Source organism: Sciurus vulgaris (genome assembly GCF_902686455.1).
Source record: "Sciurus vulgaris genome assembly, chromosome: 6".
Taxonomy (NCBI): Eukaryota; Metazoa; Chordata; class Mammalia; order Rodentia; family Sciuridae; genus Sciurus; species Sciurus vulgaris.
Genome location: NC_136466.1, coordinates 45,618,527 through 45,635,259, shown reverse-complemented (window position 1 = coordinate 45,635,259; position 16,733 = coordinate 45,618,527). Strand labels below are relative to the sequence as shown.

The window sequence follows — 16,733 nt, the reverse complement described above, 5'->3', positions numbered from 1 at the left end:
TATATCACCTCCAGGAGGCAGAGAGCAGGGCCACGCCTCTTACCAAAGATTAGGCCAGACGCTCCAAGCAGGCAATTAGTGCTCGAGAACACATGCGCATACATTGTGTGCGTGGACGAGAAAATCACCTGAGTGTGCTTATGTCAATTAACCTCCTCGCTGCTGATGTGATCAGGGGCCATCCCGGCGCCGCCAACATGGCACAGACCCCAACAATTACAACTCAGATCCTCAAGCAACTCATGACACACTTCTGAAATGAGCTGTTTGCCTAATATTTTAATTCCAAAACTGCTACCAGAGAGGTCAGCAGGAGATTCTGGAAGAAGAGTCAAGGATGGTAGCTAAAGTGAATGACTTTGAGCAAGCTGACCAACAAAACAAAAGGACAGATGGCTTCATAGACCAGAAAAGTCATTAGACCTAGAGTAGGCATGGAGACCCAGGGCTTTGTCAAAAGCTCCAGGAAGAGAGAACAGAGACTAACAGACTGCCCATGAAGCTCAAATCTCCGAAACTTCATGCAACAAGGGTACCTGTGTACATAATTTTGAATTCAAACTCGACCTCTGAATTCTCAGTGGGAGTTACGGTTGAGGAAGGAGGGGATTGTATTTAATGACCCAGGCAGAGTTAGAAGGCAAAATTCAACTCCAAACAACCTCCTAAAGCAAAGAACCAACAATGACAGATAGTCTAAAACAGGAGAAAAGAAAAATATTCTTATTATGTGGGTATAATATGTATGTTTCATTGTGAATCAGAGAAGTAGTATAGTATAAATGAATTTTCAACTGCACATTCAAAATTTGACTCAAAACATCTTTCTGGTATTGTAAAGGTGTTCCACAAATGTTTACAAAAGGAAAACATTCCATTATTTTGCCATGTAAGAGAATCATATTCACATTCTTAAATATTTATATTCTACATATTTTTGTTCCAAAAGGATAAACTTTTTTAGAAAAGGTATTTTACAACTTTTCAGGTACTTGCATCTTAACTATTGGCTACTTTGTAGCTGCTAAATTTATAGCAGGTAGAACAGGTTAATTCTGGGTTTTTCAGAATTAATGGTTAAGAAATGTTTTAGAAAGACCAGTCACGGAGGGTGTGCTATCTTGAATTTTACATGTTAACATATATTTTTACCCAACACAGGTGCTAGGAAGCAAGGAAATTTAATCTTAAGTAAGAAATTTAAAGTGCTCAAGAATACAGAATTCAGCTATGTAAAAGAAATCTGACAAAAAAATTAAAGACATTAGCAACATCCAGGCCAACAGAGTAATGAGTATTCTTTTTTGGGGGGTGGGGCATGGGATTAAACCCAAGTGCACTTAACCACTGGGCCACATACCCAGCCATTTTGAATATTTTATGTAGAGACAGGGTCTCACTAAGTTGTTTAGGGCCTTACTAAATTGCTGAGGCTGGCTTTGAACTCACTATCCTCCTGCCTCAGCCTCCCAAGTTGCTGGGATTTCAAGTGTATACCACTGTGCCCGACTGAGCATTATTTCTTAAAGATAGGGTGATGAAATAAAGTCATGAAATAAATGAGTGGATCACATATACACATACCAAAAGAACCATCTGTTCAAATCTGCATCTCTTAAGACAAACTTTTTTTGTGAGTGTGATGGGGAAACTGAGGTAGATAAGTATCCTGTGCAAATCCTTTTTCACATAGAAATCCAAAATTGAAGGTAAGTAATGGCTTCCAGTTAATGGGAGACAAAATGCAGGAAAGATCATTGTTTCTCTAATCCATTGCCAAGGCAATGCTAAGAACTTTTGCATCAATGCCAGCCCAAAGCTGGCACAGGTCAGTGACCTCAATACAAGAGAGATCTCAGCTTCCTTCTTACCTTTCACTCACAGCTTGCCAATTGTTGACTAAGAAATCCTTCGCTATGCACCGACCAGCTTCAGATGCTGCCACAGTTTCTATTACATTTGTTTCATTAAAAGTGAATGGAGAGGTAGCGATGGCATACTCCATATATCTGCAAGAGTGCATTTGCAAAAAAAGTTTTAAAAAAATCCAACACACAGTCAAATAAATAGAATTAAAACCCCATGGTTCTAAGTTAGCAATTCATAAATGTTTCTTTTTAAATCTTGGATTAGCACATTTCTGTTTTTCTCCCTTTGGTCTATGAATTGTGTCCCTCCACCCGGAACTTTCAAAGTAAGTTGACCACAATCACCTGTTAAGTATCCATGGGTCTTTACTGCAGCTCATTGCATAAGCAAGTTGGATCCTCTCCTCCTCCTTTGTTGTATTAATGTAGACATTTAACAAAAAGTCCCATTCTTTATCACTTCCCAAGGCAATGCCATAACATAAAATCACATTTTTAATTGGATAAGGTATTCTGTAAGGTATAACATGCAATGATATTTCTCATAGTAATTAAATTATTCAGGTTGTCATATATTTAAAAGTAGAAATTTAGAAAAAAAATTTGAGATCCCAGACAGAAAGATCAAAAGTAGAGATCTAGAAAGGTAATGTGGGAACTGTCATTTCCAGTAATACCATGAGAAGAGATTATCTAATTAACTTAGAAAGTGAGTTTTCAGAGAGAAATAAATTTGAATAGTATGGTGTACATGGATATAAGCAGTTTGGTCTTCTAACTCATTGTCACATTTCTCATGTGGTAAAGGTAATGAAGACAAAATGTAGTCTCTGTTTTCAGTGAGACTTCAAATTTAGAGAGAGAGACAGAGTGATGCTCTGATAAGTCCATAGACCTAATGTGAATAAATAATCACAAAGAACAACCTATTAAGACTCAAAACAAGCAGAAGCGAGAATTCTCTGCTAAGTGTTTATGGAAAGAATGCACTAGCAATGAGAGGTCATGGTTGACAATTTACCTAAAAATTTGAATCTTCTATTGTTATATGAAGACAATTTTTTTTTTTTTGGTGTCAAGAATACCTAAAATTTACCCTTTTAGCAAAAATACCAAATCAATACAATGTCATTAATTGTAATAGTCATGATTAACATTATATTTCTAGACACGTTCATTCTATGTACATGCACCTTTTTATCCTTGGACCTACACCTCCTCATTTTCTCCAAATCTCCACCCCTGATAACCACTATTTCATTCTGCACAGAATGAATAAAATGTCTTTTATTAAAAAGACATTTGAAAATAAAGTAGACACAGAGATTAACCAAGTGAAAACAACACCATCATTGCCACTGTGAGAACCTCCAAGAGACAGAAAAATCGGTTCTAAAACAGGACACAAAGAAGGGAAATTACAATGCCACTCATACTCATTCTCTGGATGGCTCATCCATTTTCTGAAGAGTTCTCTTGACAGCTGGAGACAGTCTTCAAGACCCAACCAACATGCAGCTTCAAAAACTTTTTCCAGTGATATTCTTGAAGGAAAAGTCAAAGAAAAGCATTTCACTTCATATTATCACCTTCCTTTTCTTGGCTTCCAAGAGTGAGTGCTTCATGAAAGGATGAGCACTTTAAAACTTCCTTTCAATAACATCAGGTCTGTTTTGAAAAATAGCTTTTGTGGATGACAAATGGATTTAAGATTCAGAGAAACCTTGGCTGAGAGGCTCTCAGGCACCAAAAAAGCTCTTAAGGCTAGCATTTTTTGAGAGTTAGAAATAAATTACTGCCACCTTTCATCTTCCTCAAACACACATGGGTGTACACACACTGCACATCTGTTGTCAATTTACTTTTCCTCCCTTGACAATAATTGCCTTATGGATAAAAAAAAATCTTTATAGTATCTGATCTGATACACTTAAAAATAAGGCTCTCTCTGCAAGAAAAAGAGAAAATAGTTGATTTTGCTCCTTTTGCAGTTTGCTTTCTCTTGCTTAAGCATCTGTTTCTTCCCCCCTCCTTTTGGCTATTGTGTACATATACAGAAAAAGAACAGAGGTGTTGGTTGGGTTTGATTTATTCTTATAGCAGAACAGGGACACACATTGTGATTCAAAGCAAAATAATTTCCAAAGAAGTACAGTGAAAAAAAATAAATTCAGGTAAGCAATCCCTTGTAGTATGTCTTGCTACACTCCCCAAGTTTGGGGTCTGGGTAAAAGTAGCCAAACTGGCCATAAATTCCAGAAAATGCAAAAGCCATACACTGTTGCTTCAACCTCTAATTTCAAACCAGCCCAGTCTGACCTTCTGATATGCAGACATGGAATGTCCAAGGGTGGAGATCCTCTGACAGAGAGTTCTGAGCGTTAATTTACATACTTACTCCATCTCCCCACCCATCCAAACCCCAAGCTGGCTAAACAAGACGGAATTCTGAGGAAATGCAGTCACTCCCCAATGTTGCTTGAAAGAACCAGCCCCAGGATGCTAGGAAAAGGAATTCACTTCAGTCCAATTAGGAGAGCCAAGAATACGTCTGGTTAACATACATGCTGCTTGATGGAACACACTTTGACTTTCTGTTGGCTCACACAATTTGCCTGCCCATTCTATCCCAGGCAGTTCTCACCATCTTCCACCTTCTTATACATTTAGTTCTATGCCTTTCCAGTTACTTACCCTACAGCTAAAGTTTCTAGCCTCTCAGAGGGTACAACTGAGAGAATAATCACATGTATCTTTTGTATTTCTTGTTTGGTCTAATCAAGTTGAGCCTAATGTGACTAGAAGTTGTTGCTATAATGCCTATACTTTGATGGCTAGGAATTCCCTTCCTAAATCCAGAGGGCCAGTCCACACACACAAGCCTTGGTCCTGGGGAGCACAGAGGTACCACAGCCCCATGTTACCTTTTGCCTCCTTCCCAGAACATCATGATGTGCTTACTCCCCTTGGGAAAAATCATTTGCAATACTCAAACATGCTCATGTACAAGTGACAGTTATGTCACTGCTAACTGATCTCATCACATTTGCATCATGATAGAATTCCTGTTAACAATAATACAGAGGGACTTTTCCATGCTCTCAGACTTGATGGTATAGGGTAGTTGCTTAGCATGACTCTTCACTGGTTTCAACCAGTAGTCTAAACTTTGAGAAGATAGAATTACATACTCCCGTGTGTACATGCATATGCTTTGCAGGTAAATTAAGACCCCAAGCTATCCTATTTAGAATAAGATATACTCTCCGTAATTGTATAAATATGTCAAAATCGACTCTACTGTCATGTGTAACTAAAAAACACCCAGTTTTAAAAATATATTTTTATTATGAAAAAAATAATAACCAAGTGTTCAAAGTCTGATTCTTATCTGTTCAAAACCTCAGAGGGTATTCTTTGTTTGGCTTTTTTTTTTTTTAATGGAATGAAAAGAATGAGGTTGCAATCTTCATATTAATGGTAAGAAATAGTTGTTTATTTAGTTCTACTAGCTGGATGTCTCTGAACAAGTTTTTTAACTTCCATGGGTAGGTTTTATAATATTTAAATGGAAATAGTACATTTCTCACAAGGCTATCATAAGAATGAAAAACGTGCCATTAAAAAAAAAAAGAAAAAACTTTTTAAAAAAGGATCCCCTAATATTCCCTATAAGGATACACCAATCAAATAATGCACAAACTCTCCCAGTGAATAATAGTTATTAAGATGATATTTTATGAATCTGGAAACCCATCTATTAATATGAATTATTTTATTCAATTACCACTATTTTAAAATATACTTACAGAGCTAAATAGTCATCTTGCAATGCTGCTACGTTTTCACGAATTATTGTTGAATAAATATTCCATATTGAACTAAGTCTCTTTAACAGATACTTCTATAAACCACAAAGAAAATATACTGTTAGTTCTGGTTCAGTATACTAAATTTTTCTTGTATTTCTATTTATTTAAAAAATATTAATAGAGAAGTGACAGATATTTCTTCAGAAATTATCCTTATTTATCATTAAATGTATAACTGTTTTCTTTATAACTTTTTTGGGTTCAGTTCTTTCATACATAAAAAGTTGTTTATAATAATGCTAATGTTGTAGCATTATTTGGAGGCTTAAATAACATAATGTGTATAAACACATTGCCTGGCACATAGTAATAACTCAGTAAATATTAGCAATAACTATCATTTAATATCAACCAAAACATTTCCAGTTGTCTTCAATATGGAGAAAAATATATAAAAATGTAAAACAACCTTTCTACCTTAAAACTTCCATGCTTAGTATACATATGTGTGTGTGCATATATATGTGTATATAAATATATAAATCTTTATATATAATAAAGATAAATATTATATCTTTATATATAATAAATATATAATATATGTATATTATATCTTTAAAAGTAATGAGAACTGATTTATACCCTGGAAAATGTGAAGCCCTGAGTTGAAATAAAGTTTTCTGACTGAGCTTTTGGCTCATAAATGCAAGATTACAAAAGTTAGACACTTACAAACACATCCCTAAAAACAAACTAAATGCCACTCATTGAAATTCTCTAAAGACGAGTATTAATTTTTACTTCTTAACCCAAAACCAATCTTCAGATGCAATCAATAAGCCAACTCAATCCCACAAACATTAGTGCTTTCTGCCATGACCACCACCCCTATGCTCCATTAGGTTCCCACCAATTCTTTGGATACTAAAAATATCAATGCCTAGATCCTGAGGTATTTGTGATGCCACTCCCAGAATGACCCACAAACAAAATTTTCTGACTCTCCATGGCCCCTAAATATCAAAAGAGTGGTTCCCTGGCTCTTGCTTTGATTATACAAGTGCCATCCCATATGTGATTGCTATTCAAGATGTAACAGTGGAACTTCTCTTTATATTCTTTCATTGATGGTGGCACATCACTTCTTCATTCACTAATTTCCCACTTTTTATTCCTACCATTAAAAACAATTTCAAAACTTTTATTCTTTCTGGAATATATCCTTCTGATTTTAAGTGCTGGCCCTATATATCAAAGTATTGCAATTATGAACACAGGGCTGTTTAAAAGAACTTATGTTTGCCTAACAAGCACTTAGAGGAACCATCTCTAATAGATACTATCCTTTTCTATATGAAAGAAGATATATTATTTCCTTCAATTCTGGTTTCTTAAAATACACTGTCACTTTATCAAGCATGAAGTACCCTTCCAAACTTCTCTCATACTCATCTTCTAGACCAGCTAAGAATAATCAGCTATTGCAAAGAAGACTATAGTTACATGGAATGAATAGACTGTAATTTTGGGAAAGATCTATCTTTCAGATGATGTCTAGAATATGGAAAGAGGAAGATAAATTTTATTTAAAAACTATATAACATGGACTAGGATGTGGCTTGGAGGCACTAGATGTGCAAAGCCCTGGACTTGATCCATGGCACCAGAAAAAAAAAGAACACACATAAAAAAAGCATGAAATTACCTTTAATAATGGGTATGTATCATAGTTGTTCACATCAGAAACAAGATCCCTGGTTAACAAGTTTATCAAGACTTCATACCATACTATGATTTCATCTTCTTCAGCCAGGTACTTGGTTAAATCAAGTGCAGTTTCAATCTCAGTATAATTGTTTCTGTTTGTTTTAAAAAACACACACAAACTCTCAAAAAAACTGCTAAATGATTTGTACTATTTCCATATTTGTTCCATGGTTCAATGCCTGACTTCAATAAGGTGTGTGAATAAATCAAGAGACAAGAAGGTTAAGGTCCCATGTTACTAGTAAAATGGAACCCAAGAAGTGTTGCCAGATTTTCCATTCCAATTTAGTACATTCAAGCACTCAAAATGGAAGCAGTAGAAAGTCGAGGCCAAATGCTGCATTGATTATTGGGCAATATAATATCAGATATTTATTATGTGTTTTATGAGAGTATAATTTCTATTCAACATATATTGATTAAGTCATTATTTAATGCTTTGCCAGAGGCCGGTAGGCACATAATCCATAAGACACTGCACTTGCCCACCATTGAGAGCATTGGTGAGGAGCAGAAACTTACTGTTAATGAAAGGTTCCAGGACAGGTGATGAATACTATATAATAGCAAAGAAGAAAACATATACATGAAAAGGGGGAAACAGGGAAAAGGGGATAGTCAGAGAAGGCCTCAGGAAGAACTTGAGAAGAACAATGAAGGATGGGTAGAATTAAAATGGCTAAAGAGAAAGAAGACAGCCCAGGGCAAAGGAGTTAAGATGGGAATTAGTATGATGGGCAGACCAACCTAACAAAGGGAGGGAATTTCTTCTGTGTGGTAAGAGGTGGAAACTAGTAGGTATGGTGGTTCAAACCCTTGAAGACCCTTGAATGTCAGGATGAAAAGTTTAGGTTTGGTGGGAAGGTACTGTCAATATTTAAGTAACTGGGGTAACATGATGCAATTGATGCCTAAAAATTTTATTGCCCTAGTGCTGACAAAGACAAAATGGAATTCAAAAGAACTAAAGGCTAGAGCCTAATGCAATAGGTCAGAAAAAAAGATGACAAAAATTTGACTTAACATGAAGCAATTAAAGGTGTAAGGTAAGAACCCAAAAGACACAACCAAGAATGAAGAAATAATATACATGGACCTGGTAAATACGAGAGATGGAGAGCAGGAAGGAGTCCAGAATATCTGAGAGGTTTCTAGTTTGAATGATTAGAATAGTGGTATTTTTGACACACAGAGAAAAATTGATACCAGGAGCAATTTGGAGATAGAAATAAAGTTTTGTGTTTAAAGACTAAAAGATAAACATAAGACATGAGGAAAGCTAAGAAGATGTGTCAAACTAGAGCATTTATTGAATATCATATATCACCTGGGTACTGTACATATATAAAATGATCACTGAAATCATAAGAATGAATGAGTTATCCAAAGGAAAGAGAAGAAGATGATTTAACCATGATTGGTCTTCAGGATGGTCACGGCAATAAGAAAAAGCAAAGTCAAATACATGAGGAGAACCAGGTTTGCACGTGGAGTCTTAGGAAGCCAAAAAGTTTTCAGGAGGATGCGGTCAACAGTATCAAAGTCATGGTGCCCTTACAGAAGGTTTTCAGCAAGGTATTGCATAAGGAAACTAGCTGCAAGTCACAGAGGGAAAAGGCAGCAAGGACATGACATACTCTAATATGACAAAACAAAGAAACAGCATGCTCGATAACTTACTACATTATAGTCCTTAATTTTATTGCATGAAAATTTTAAATCTGTAACATATATTAATTTACCTCACTAAATGCTTAGCAGTATGAATAGATTTAATACATCTAAAGTCAGTAATTCTGCAATGCATTAATATAGAAGCCAGATCTCATTAAAACTGTACCTACGGCCATCACCTTTGGATAACAGAAATCATTTTGAAATCTTAGTTGATAGTCTATTTATTTATAGCAATCCTTTGTGCTGTGAAATTCCAATATGACCACAGAAGTTGATATTAATTCTAATCAGTTGACATGTATATTAAAGAACAAATTCATAGTGATGAGGCTATTATTTTTTATAAATTTTAGCTATACTCTAAAACTATGAGAAAAGAAAACATACTCACTTAGACAAGGCAAAAGCATCGTCAATCAACTGCAGTCTGTGAATAACAGGAATGACCTGCAGAATGAGGTCAAATATGTGCAGAAAAAGATGAGGACACTTTTAATAAATTATTTTTTAAAAATAACATTTTAAATATCATTGCTGTCTGAAAAGTATCTGAATTATCTCATCCACAGAGAAAGTAATTACTAAGGACATTCTCCATAATTTATTTATTATACATCTATTTTTGATAAGTGATCCCTCTGGACATCAATCATAATGCTTAAATATGGCAGAAAATTTTATCAAAATACTCCCTAAACATACCACATTAAAAAAATAAAATAAAATAGGCAACCAAATTTAAAAGGCCTCTCTAAAATAGAAGGCATAAAGTAAATTGCATTACAGTGTCCAAATGATTTTCAGATGAGTTTTTGGCATGGAAGGCTTTAAATAAATATTATTTCACACCATTTTGGTAGTACCAAGGTATTCTTTTAAAAAGTATCTGTCTTTTTAAGATTTTACTAATGTGTCACATAGACTAACCCTTATGTTCATGGAAAGGCAGGTACCAACTGCCAGCCTAACTGGTTAGCTTCTGTCTAAATTCCTAGGCATTGCCAGGACACAGTACTCTGAACTCAGCTTCAGTACACTAAGGGTGCCCAAAGTCTTCTACATCATTCCTTAAACACCTTCCAGCACTTTGGTATATTTGCTTCACAACATTCCTCTGATTATCAGAACAAGTCAAGTTAAATTCTTCCCTTCGTAACAGTCTCATTACTTTTCTGGAAGCATTAACACTGACATTTTCTAGATTAATATTAATAATATAAAGTCCATTTTATTTGCTCACCAGTTATTTTGTAGAAAGAATTTACCTTCATTTTTCAATAAGTAAATCTACTATGGTTTCAAGGAATTATTGCTAAAATTACATCACCTCATATTTTTGTGGTATAAAGTACTCTTACAAACTAATAAGAATTTAGCCACTTTGATAAAGGTTTTTAAAGAAAATATTATTATAAGTGGCTTTTATAACCTTATTCAATACCTCATTTAAAAAAAAATACCACAGGGTGTGATGGCACACCCAGAGACTCAGGAGGCTGAGGCAAGATCACAAGTTAGAGGCCAGCCAGCCTCAGCAACTTAGCAAAAACCTCAGCAGCTTAGTGAGATCCTGTCTCAAAGGAAAATATATTTTTTAAATGACTGGAAATGTAGCCCAGGGAGAGAATGCCCCTGGGTTTAATCCCCTATTAACATATATACATACACATACACATATATACATACACATATAAATTACTGAAATGTTCTGAAAACCTGAACTGTGTTTGGCCTTTATTACACGTAATACCTGGATTATTTATTTAATCTTCACAGCAGCACTTTAAAGTTTGTGTATTACACCCACTGTACAAATAAACAAATTGAGGTGCTGGTCAAAGAAGAGGCCCAAGATCACACTTCTGGTAAATGATGAACATAAAATATGAACATGAGTCTACCTGACCCAGAACCTATGGGTCAACATGACACAGGGCTTCCTCTTAGAGAGAGGCTGCTGTTTCCTCACAGAACTTTTGAATAGCAGGCACATAAGAGATCTTTTAATTCAACACTGCAGTTTTATGAATGGAATCTAAGTGAACTGCCTATAAGTTCACAGCAAGTCATAGCAGAGCCAGTGGTATAGATTCCTAAGCTAGCATCTCTTACTACAATGGAGATTTTTAATTCAACCAATTAAAATCTAATTAATTTGAATTGACCAACTTTCATGTTTATGGATTTCATAATGATTTTAGTTATGTCATAACTTAAAGTGATATTGGATCATTATTGTTGTTTTATGAATTAAATTCTGTCCTCTGAGGAGGCATGGGAATGTTTTCAGGAATAAAGCTAATATTTTCTAGCATATATTCAGTAATTATTATGGGTTTAGAAATTTTCAAATATTTTTAAACCTACATCATCTTTAATCCCCATGATAAATAAGACATGCTAATATTTCTATTTTAAAAATGAAGAAATGGAACCAGAATATTTCAGTAACTTGCCAGAGTTCACAAAATAATTAACAGGAAAATGTATTCTGATTTTCATCTGAAGGTAAAATTATTTTGGAAAACTGAGAGGAATGTTCAAAACAATGCATTCAACTAAAACCACCCCTTTTTAAGAATAAGAAAAACAACTTCTCCAGTATGACTGGAGATAAGAGGTAAGAATATGGATGGAGTCTCTTCCCATTGGAAAGTTCACCTTCTAAAAGATGAGCGAGGACACCATGAACAGTATTAATTAAGAGTACTCAAAATAACCTTACCTTAGGATCCTTTACAAGCTGTTGACTTAATTTTTTCCAACCTAATTTGTCATAATTAACTCTATAATATCCGGTCATATTCAAATTTAAAATCACCCAGTCTTGGTCAGAATCTGAAACTTGCATTTCAGGGAATACTTCTACAAAAAAAAATAGGAATAGTTTGAAATTGTACATTTTAAAAGTTTTTTCCAATATATTTTTATACAATATATCTTCAGTTCTAACAATAAACCTAATAATTTTTTTAAAATTCTAATTATATATTGGTCTTATGTCATTATATTTTTCACATGTAAGACTTTTAATTGAAACTTTTTTAAAGCTCTATGTTCTATAAGAAGGATACATTTTAGTTTTAAACTTCAAAAGCTAGACATTTGAAAATCTTATTCTCTGCCTTTATATATGTGTGTATATGAAACTGTTTTTTTTAAAATTTGCTACTTACTGCTGCTTTTGTCTAGCCAGACTAAAGATTGTATAGCTCCATTTTTTATCCAAAGAATAGGGACAATCCATGTGCCACTTTGGGGAAGAAAAGAAAAAAATAATAATTTTTACACATAAGAACACACACTCTGAGCCAATATTAAAGACATGATAAAATAGACAGAGCTAGAATTCTTTGCTCATTCCCTCTGGATTTTGCTTATAGGATTATTTGTTTATGTTTTTACAAATAGCCAGTTTTGCTTTGGCTATTTGTTCCCTCCTCTCTCTTATTGTGTCTTATGAATTTACTTCTTACCATGTAGTTAGCACCTAAGACTGTATTGTATCTGTACCCTTCAAGGTCTACTTATGTGAAATTATGACCACCTGGCCTCTAAATGCCCTTGAGACAGACCCAAATCTGGTTCATGCTCAGAGAGGTGAAGAATATTTTAAGAAAAAGCTTGATAAACGTTTAGAAATACTTTTTAGTCTCTAGCTTTCTCCCCATCTGAAATATGCTACACAGGAATCATCCAGGACATTTATATTTGTTGGATTCGTACATTTTTTCCACATTGGTGGGTGTGACCCGGATGAAGCTGCTGACCACAGGGAGCACATTAGTCATCTGAACAGACACAGGACTTGGACCTGGGCATTTCCAGTCTTGCTCAATTCTCACACGCCTGGTTTTCTCAGACTTGCAAGTGTGGGTCTGTGTTTATCCGCAGAGCTAAGACTTCCCTTTCTTTCAAAGGCATGGAATATTACAGTGAGAAGGAGCCTTCAGGTCTCCTGTTTCTTTCCCCTGGGTTTTAAAGAAAGAGTAGTACAACCTGAGAATTTTGGTGATGGTATTTGAAAATCGATTACTCATATTGTGTGAAAACCAAAAATATCAAAAACAGTTGAAAATTAACAAATTAAGAAAGGAAAAAAGAAGGAAAGGAGGAAGTGAAGAATGCTGGGCTGCTACCCGACATTTCACTTTTTACAACACTCCCCTAAGACGTGTCATTACATTTATTTTATAGATAAGGAAACTGAAACTCAATTTTTTGGTTTTTGTTTTATTTTTATAGTACTAGGGATGAACCCAAGGGTACTCTATCCTGAGCTACATCCCCAGTCTCTTTTATTTTATTTTGAGATAAAGTCTCTCTAAGTTGCTGAGGCTGGTCTTGAACTTGCAATCCTCCTGCCTCAGCCTCCTGAGTTGCTAGGATTACACAGTGTGTCCCACTGTGCCCACTCAGAAAGTTTAAATAAGATGTACCTAAGGTTTGAATTTTAGTGAGATTGGTCTTTGACCCAGGTCTAACTGCATTTAAAAGCCATAATTCCCATGGCACTATCTTCTTGCCTTTCAACCAGAATCTCAAGTATTCATTACCTCTGTCTAAAAGTCTATGAGCAACATATAATATCCCAAGTTTTGGTCACAGCATGACTCTAAATCCCAGCAGAGGGACATGCTTTGAGTCCCTAACTGCAGATCTCTGGTCTTGCTCAGAACCTGGGGGCTCTGCCTCACAGTGGCATCCCTATGTGGAGTCACTTTGCAGAAGGACATATGCCCAGCAAGGGCTATGCTTCCTCCCTGCTGGCTGGTTTCTATTCCATCAGAGCTCAGCCCCAAGGAAGGTGAAGACAAAGAGAAGCAAAGTGACCTACTTGTGGGCTAGAAGAGTCTGATTTTCAGCCTTTCCAAGATAAAATGGTTCCTGTTTCATGAAACCAGTAGACATGTTCAAAGTGATGACTGGAAAACCACCCTGGTGTGTCCAACTATCCATTATGGTTTTTATTGTTGCTGGCAAAATAATCTCACTCTGGTTATCTATGGCCTGGTTTTAAAAAAATCATCACAAAAGCAGATACAGTTATCAGCAAAACCTTTTTAAAGTAGGAATCTCCTAAAAGAAATGCAATAGCTATGCTAGTCTTCATTTACATAGAAATTCCCAGTGATTGATATTCTCGGCCAAATTCAGAACTCTGTTTATCTCTGCACAGTTTTTCTTTGGCACAAGGGGATTTGTTCCCAGACTCATACAAATACCCAAATTCATGGACTCTCCTGTCCCTTACATAAAATGAAATAGTATTTGCATGCAACTTATGTACACCTTCCTATATACTCCAAATCATTTCTACACTACCTATTGTGATGTAAAAGCTATATAAATACAGGGGCTGTTATACTGTATGCTTTAGGGAATAAAAATAACAAGAAAAAAGTTCTCTTCTCGTTTAGTACAAGTGCAATTTTTTCTAATATTTTCCATCTGCAGTTGGTTGAATACAGAGGGCTGACTATATTTGAGTGGTTACTTAGTTCATTCATTCTTCGTTCATTTACTGAATACATATTTATGAATCTAGTTTGTGCCCAGGTTCTATTCTGGGCATGAGAATACAGAGAAGACTAAAGACACGATCCCAATTCCTGATCTAAGGGAGTTTCACAAACAAGGCAAAATTGCTTTTCTGTGAAGCTGCCATTGACACCTGGCCTCCCAATCTTGTACTGTATCAAACAAAACAACTCAGTAAGAAAGTGTCCAAAAGTAGGATGATTACCATTTGAAAATGCCTCCATAGATCATCTTGCTCAGCATTTGAGTAAGAAAACATCTTCAAATATGACTGTAAAAATAGAGAAGTTAAGGTTGAAAAATAGCATACCAAAGCAATTTATGTTTGCTGTCATCCAGGTAGCAACTATTTTGTAAACTCACCTTAAGTGCACTGATAAATAAATGTTCATTCAGGAAACTAGAAAGCATCCGAGCCATAGAAGCTCCCTAGGATATAAGAAGCTATTCATTATTTGTACAAAATCCAATATCTACATACTGACACAATCCATTTTTTTGTTTTGTTTTGTTTTTGCTTGTGGTTGCTCAGGATTGAACCCAGGGCCTATGTGAATGCAAGGCAAGCACTCTACCAACTGAGCTATATCTCCAGCCCTGACATAATCCATTTCGAAAAGTAATATTCTGGGCTGTGTTCCTGACTGCATTTTGTACTTTAACTGAATGTTTGAATTATCCCCAAATATACTAATAAAACAGTAGTCTGTCACTAATGAAGAAGTAAGCAGTTAGCCTAGTGTCCTACAGATAAGGAATTGAGGGTACACTAAATTTTTTTTTAATTCAGATATTTATGTGTAATAATATATTTCTATCAGGCAGAAGGATCTGTCTTTAATAATAAATCTATTTACAATGGTAGAAAGTACCCAACACCTGATATGGGTTTGACAACATTTTCTAAGTGAGAACTAATTTAACCACATTTTATGAAACCCATTTATTTAATAAAATTAAGGATGTTCATATCAAAAGTTTTAAGTTGCATATTAATCTACAAACCTTAGAATCCATTTTACTTAACTTTCTGCAAGACTACAGAACAAAAGGAAATATCTAACTGCTTTACCTTGTTGTATGTAAATAAGTCAAAGAGCTCATTTATATCACTTGTTTCTGTGAAATTTTCCACCTTCATGGACACAGCTCTAGACACCAGGGCATGATCTTCTTTGAGGACACCATGTAAAAAGTTAGAAAAAAAGACCTCATTCTATAAAGGAAAAGATTAAGCCACATTAACTTCTGGGGTGTCACAGAACAAAAGTCCATGATCCTAAAACACTTCCAAAAACTTACATTGAAGAGGGAAAAAAAGAGAAGCATCTGTGAATTGCAATATGCCTAGAGTCATAATTCTTTGAATAAAGGAGACTTCCCTTCCCATTTTATACCTTTTATATTTAAATTTTTAAAAAATCGTTATTAAGTTAATGTGGTTTCTAAGAGTCGTATACATTTCCCAAAAGGAAGCCCATGGCTACCTGCCAGGGCCTTTCAGAGAGCAGCATTTCTATGTGGTTTTAAACTTCTAGAATTTGATTGGTAATTGTATTAGTGATTCCTTAAAATTGATCAGTCTCTCTTACATGGACATTTACAAAGCAAAAAACATGCTAAATTTGCAAATCTACAAGGATGTAAACATAATAATTTATGACTGGAAAGAAATACACAGGCATTTTGAGAAGGCAGTTTATTATATTTTAATGAGAACCACAGAAGTCTCCTAGAGACTAGATCTCTATCACACAGATCAAGGACAACTTCTCCCTGATGTAAATCTAGAAAGGAAACTAATTTATAGCAATGGGGGATATGGGATGTCAGAAACAAAACAAAGGTAGTGGAGAAGTTATACAGACAGTTTGTTCGTAACCTGTAGAGCAATTTGAGCCCCTGGTGATACATGCGAAGCCTCAAGTCCCGACTGAATTGTCTATGGGGTCTCCAAGTTGACTGTCTCACCCCTTGATGTTGTCAGATAATCTTTCAAATTCTATTCTATGTCCAAAGTTCTGATCAACCCTTTCTTATTAGCACTTAATTTTAGATTAGTAATACC

At 35.2% G+C, this 16,733-nt stretch overlaps 1 protein-coding gene across 3 annotated transcripts in view; it reads right to left on the bottom strand.

The window, feature by feature from the left end:
* The window catches only part of LVRN (laeverin), a 108,811-nt gene that overhangs the window by 50,355 nt on the left and 41,723 nt on the right, over window positions 1-16,733 (bottom strand). For 2 of the 3 annotated variants that reach the window (XM_079143878.1, XM_079143879.1), the window contains exons 7-18: window positions 15,738-15,881; window positions 15,029-15,094; window positions 14,871-14,936; window positions 13,962-14,134; window positions 12,301-12,377; window positions 11,850-11,989; window positions 9,516-9,571; window positions 7,386-7,539; window positions 5,678-5,772; window positions 3,305-3,412; window positions 2,214-2,381; window positions 1,872-2,009 (exon numbers count right to left, since the gene is read on the bottom strand). In XM_079143878.1, the coding sequence (XP_079000004.1) occupies window positions 1,872-2,009; window positions 2,214-2,381; window positions 3,305-3,412; window positions 5,678-5,772; window positions 7,386-7,539; window positions 9,516-9,571; window positions 11,850-11,989; window positions 12,301-12,377; window positions 13,962-14,134; window positions 14,871-14,936; window positions 15,029-15,094; window positions 15,738-15,881 (1,385 nt within the window). The remainder of the gene's footprint in view (window positions 1-1,871; window positions 2,010-2,213; window positions 2,382-3,304; window positions 3,413-5,677; window positions 5,773-7,385; window positions 7,540-9,515; window positions 9,572-11,849; window positions 11,990-12,300; window positions 12,378-13,961; window positions 14,135-14,870; window positions 14,937-15,028; window positions 15,095-15,737; window positions 15,882-16,733) is intronic. The other variant, XM_079143880.1, reaches the window with a different exon arrangement.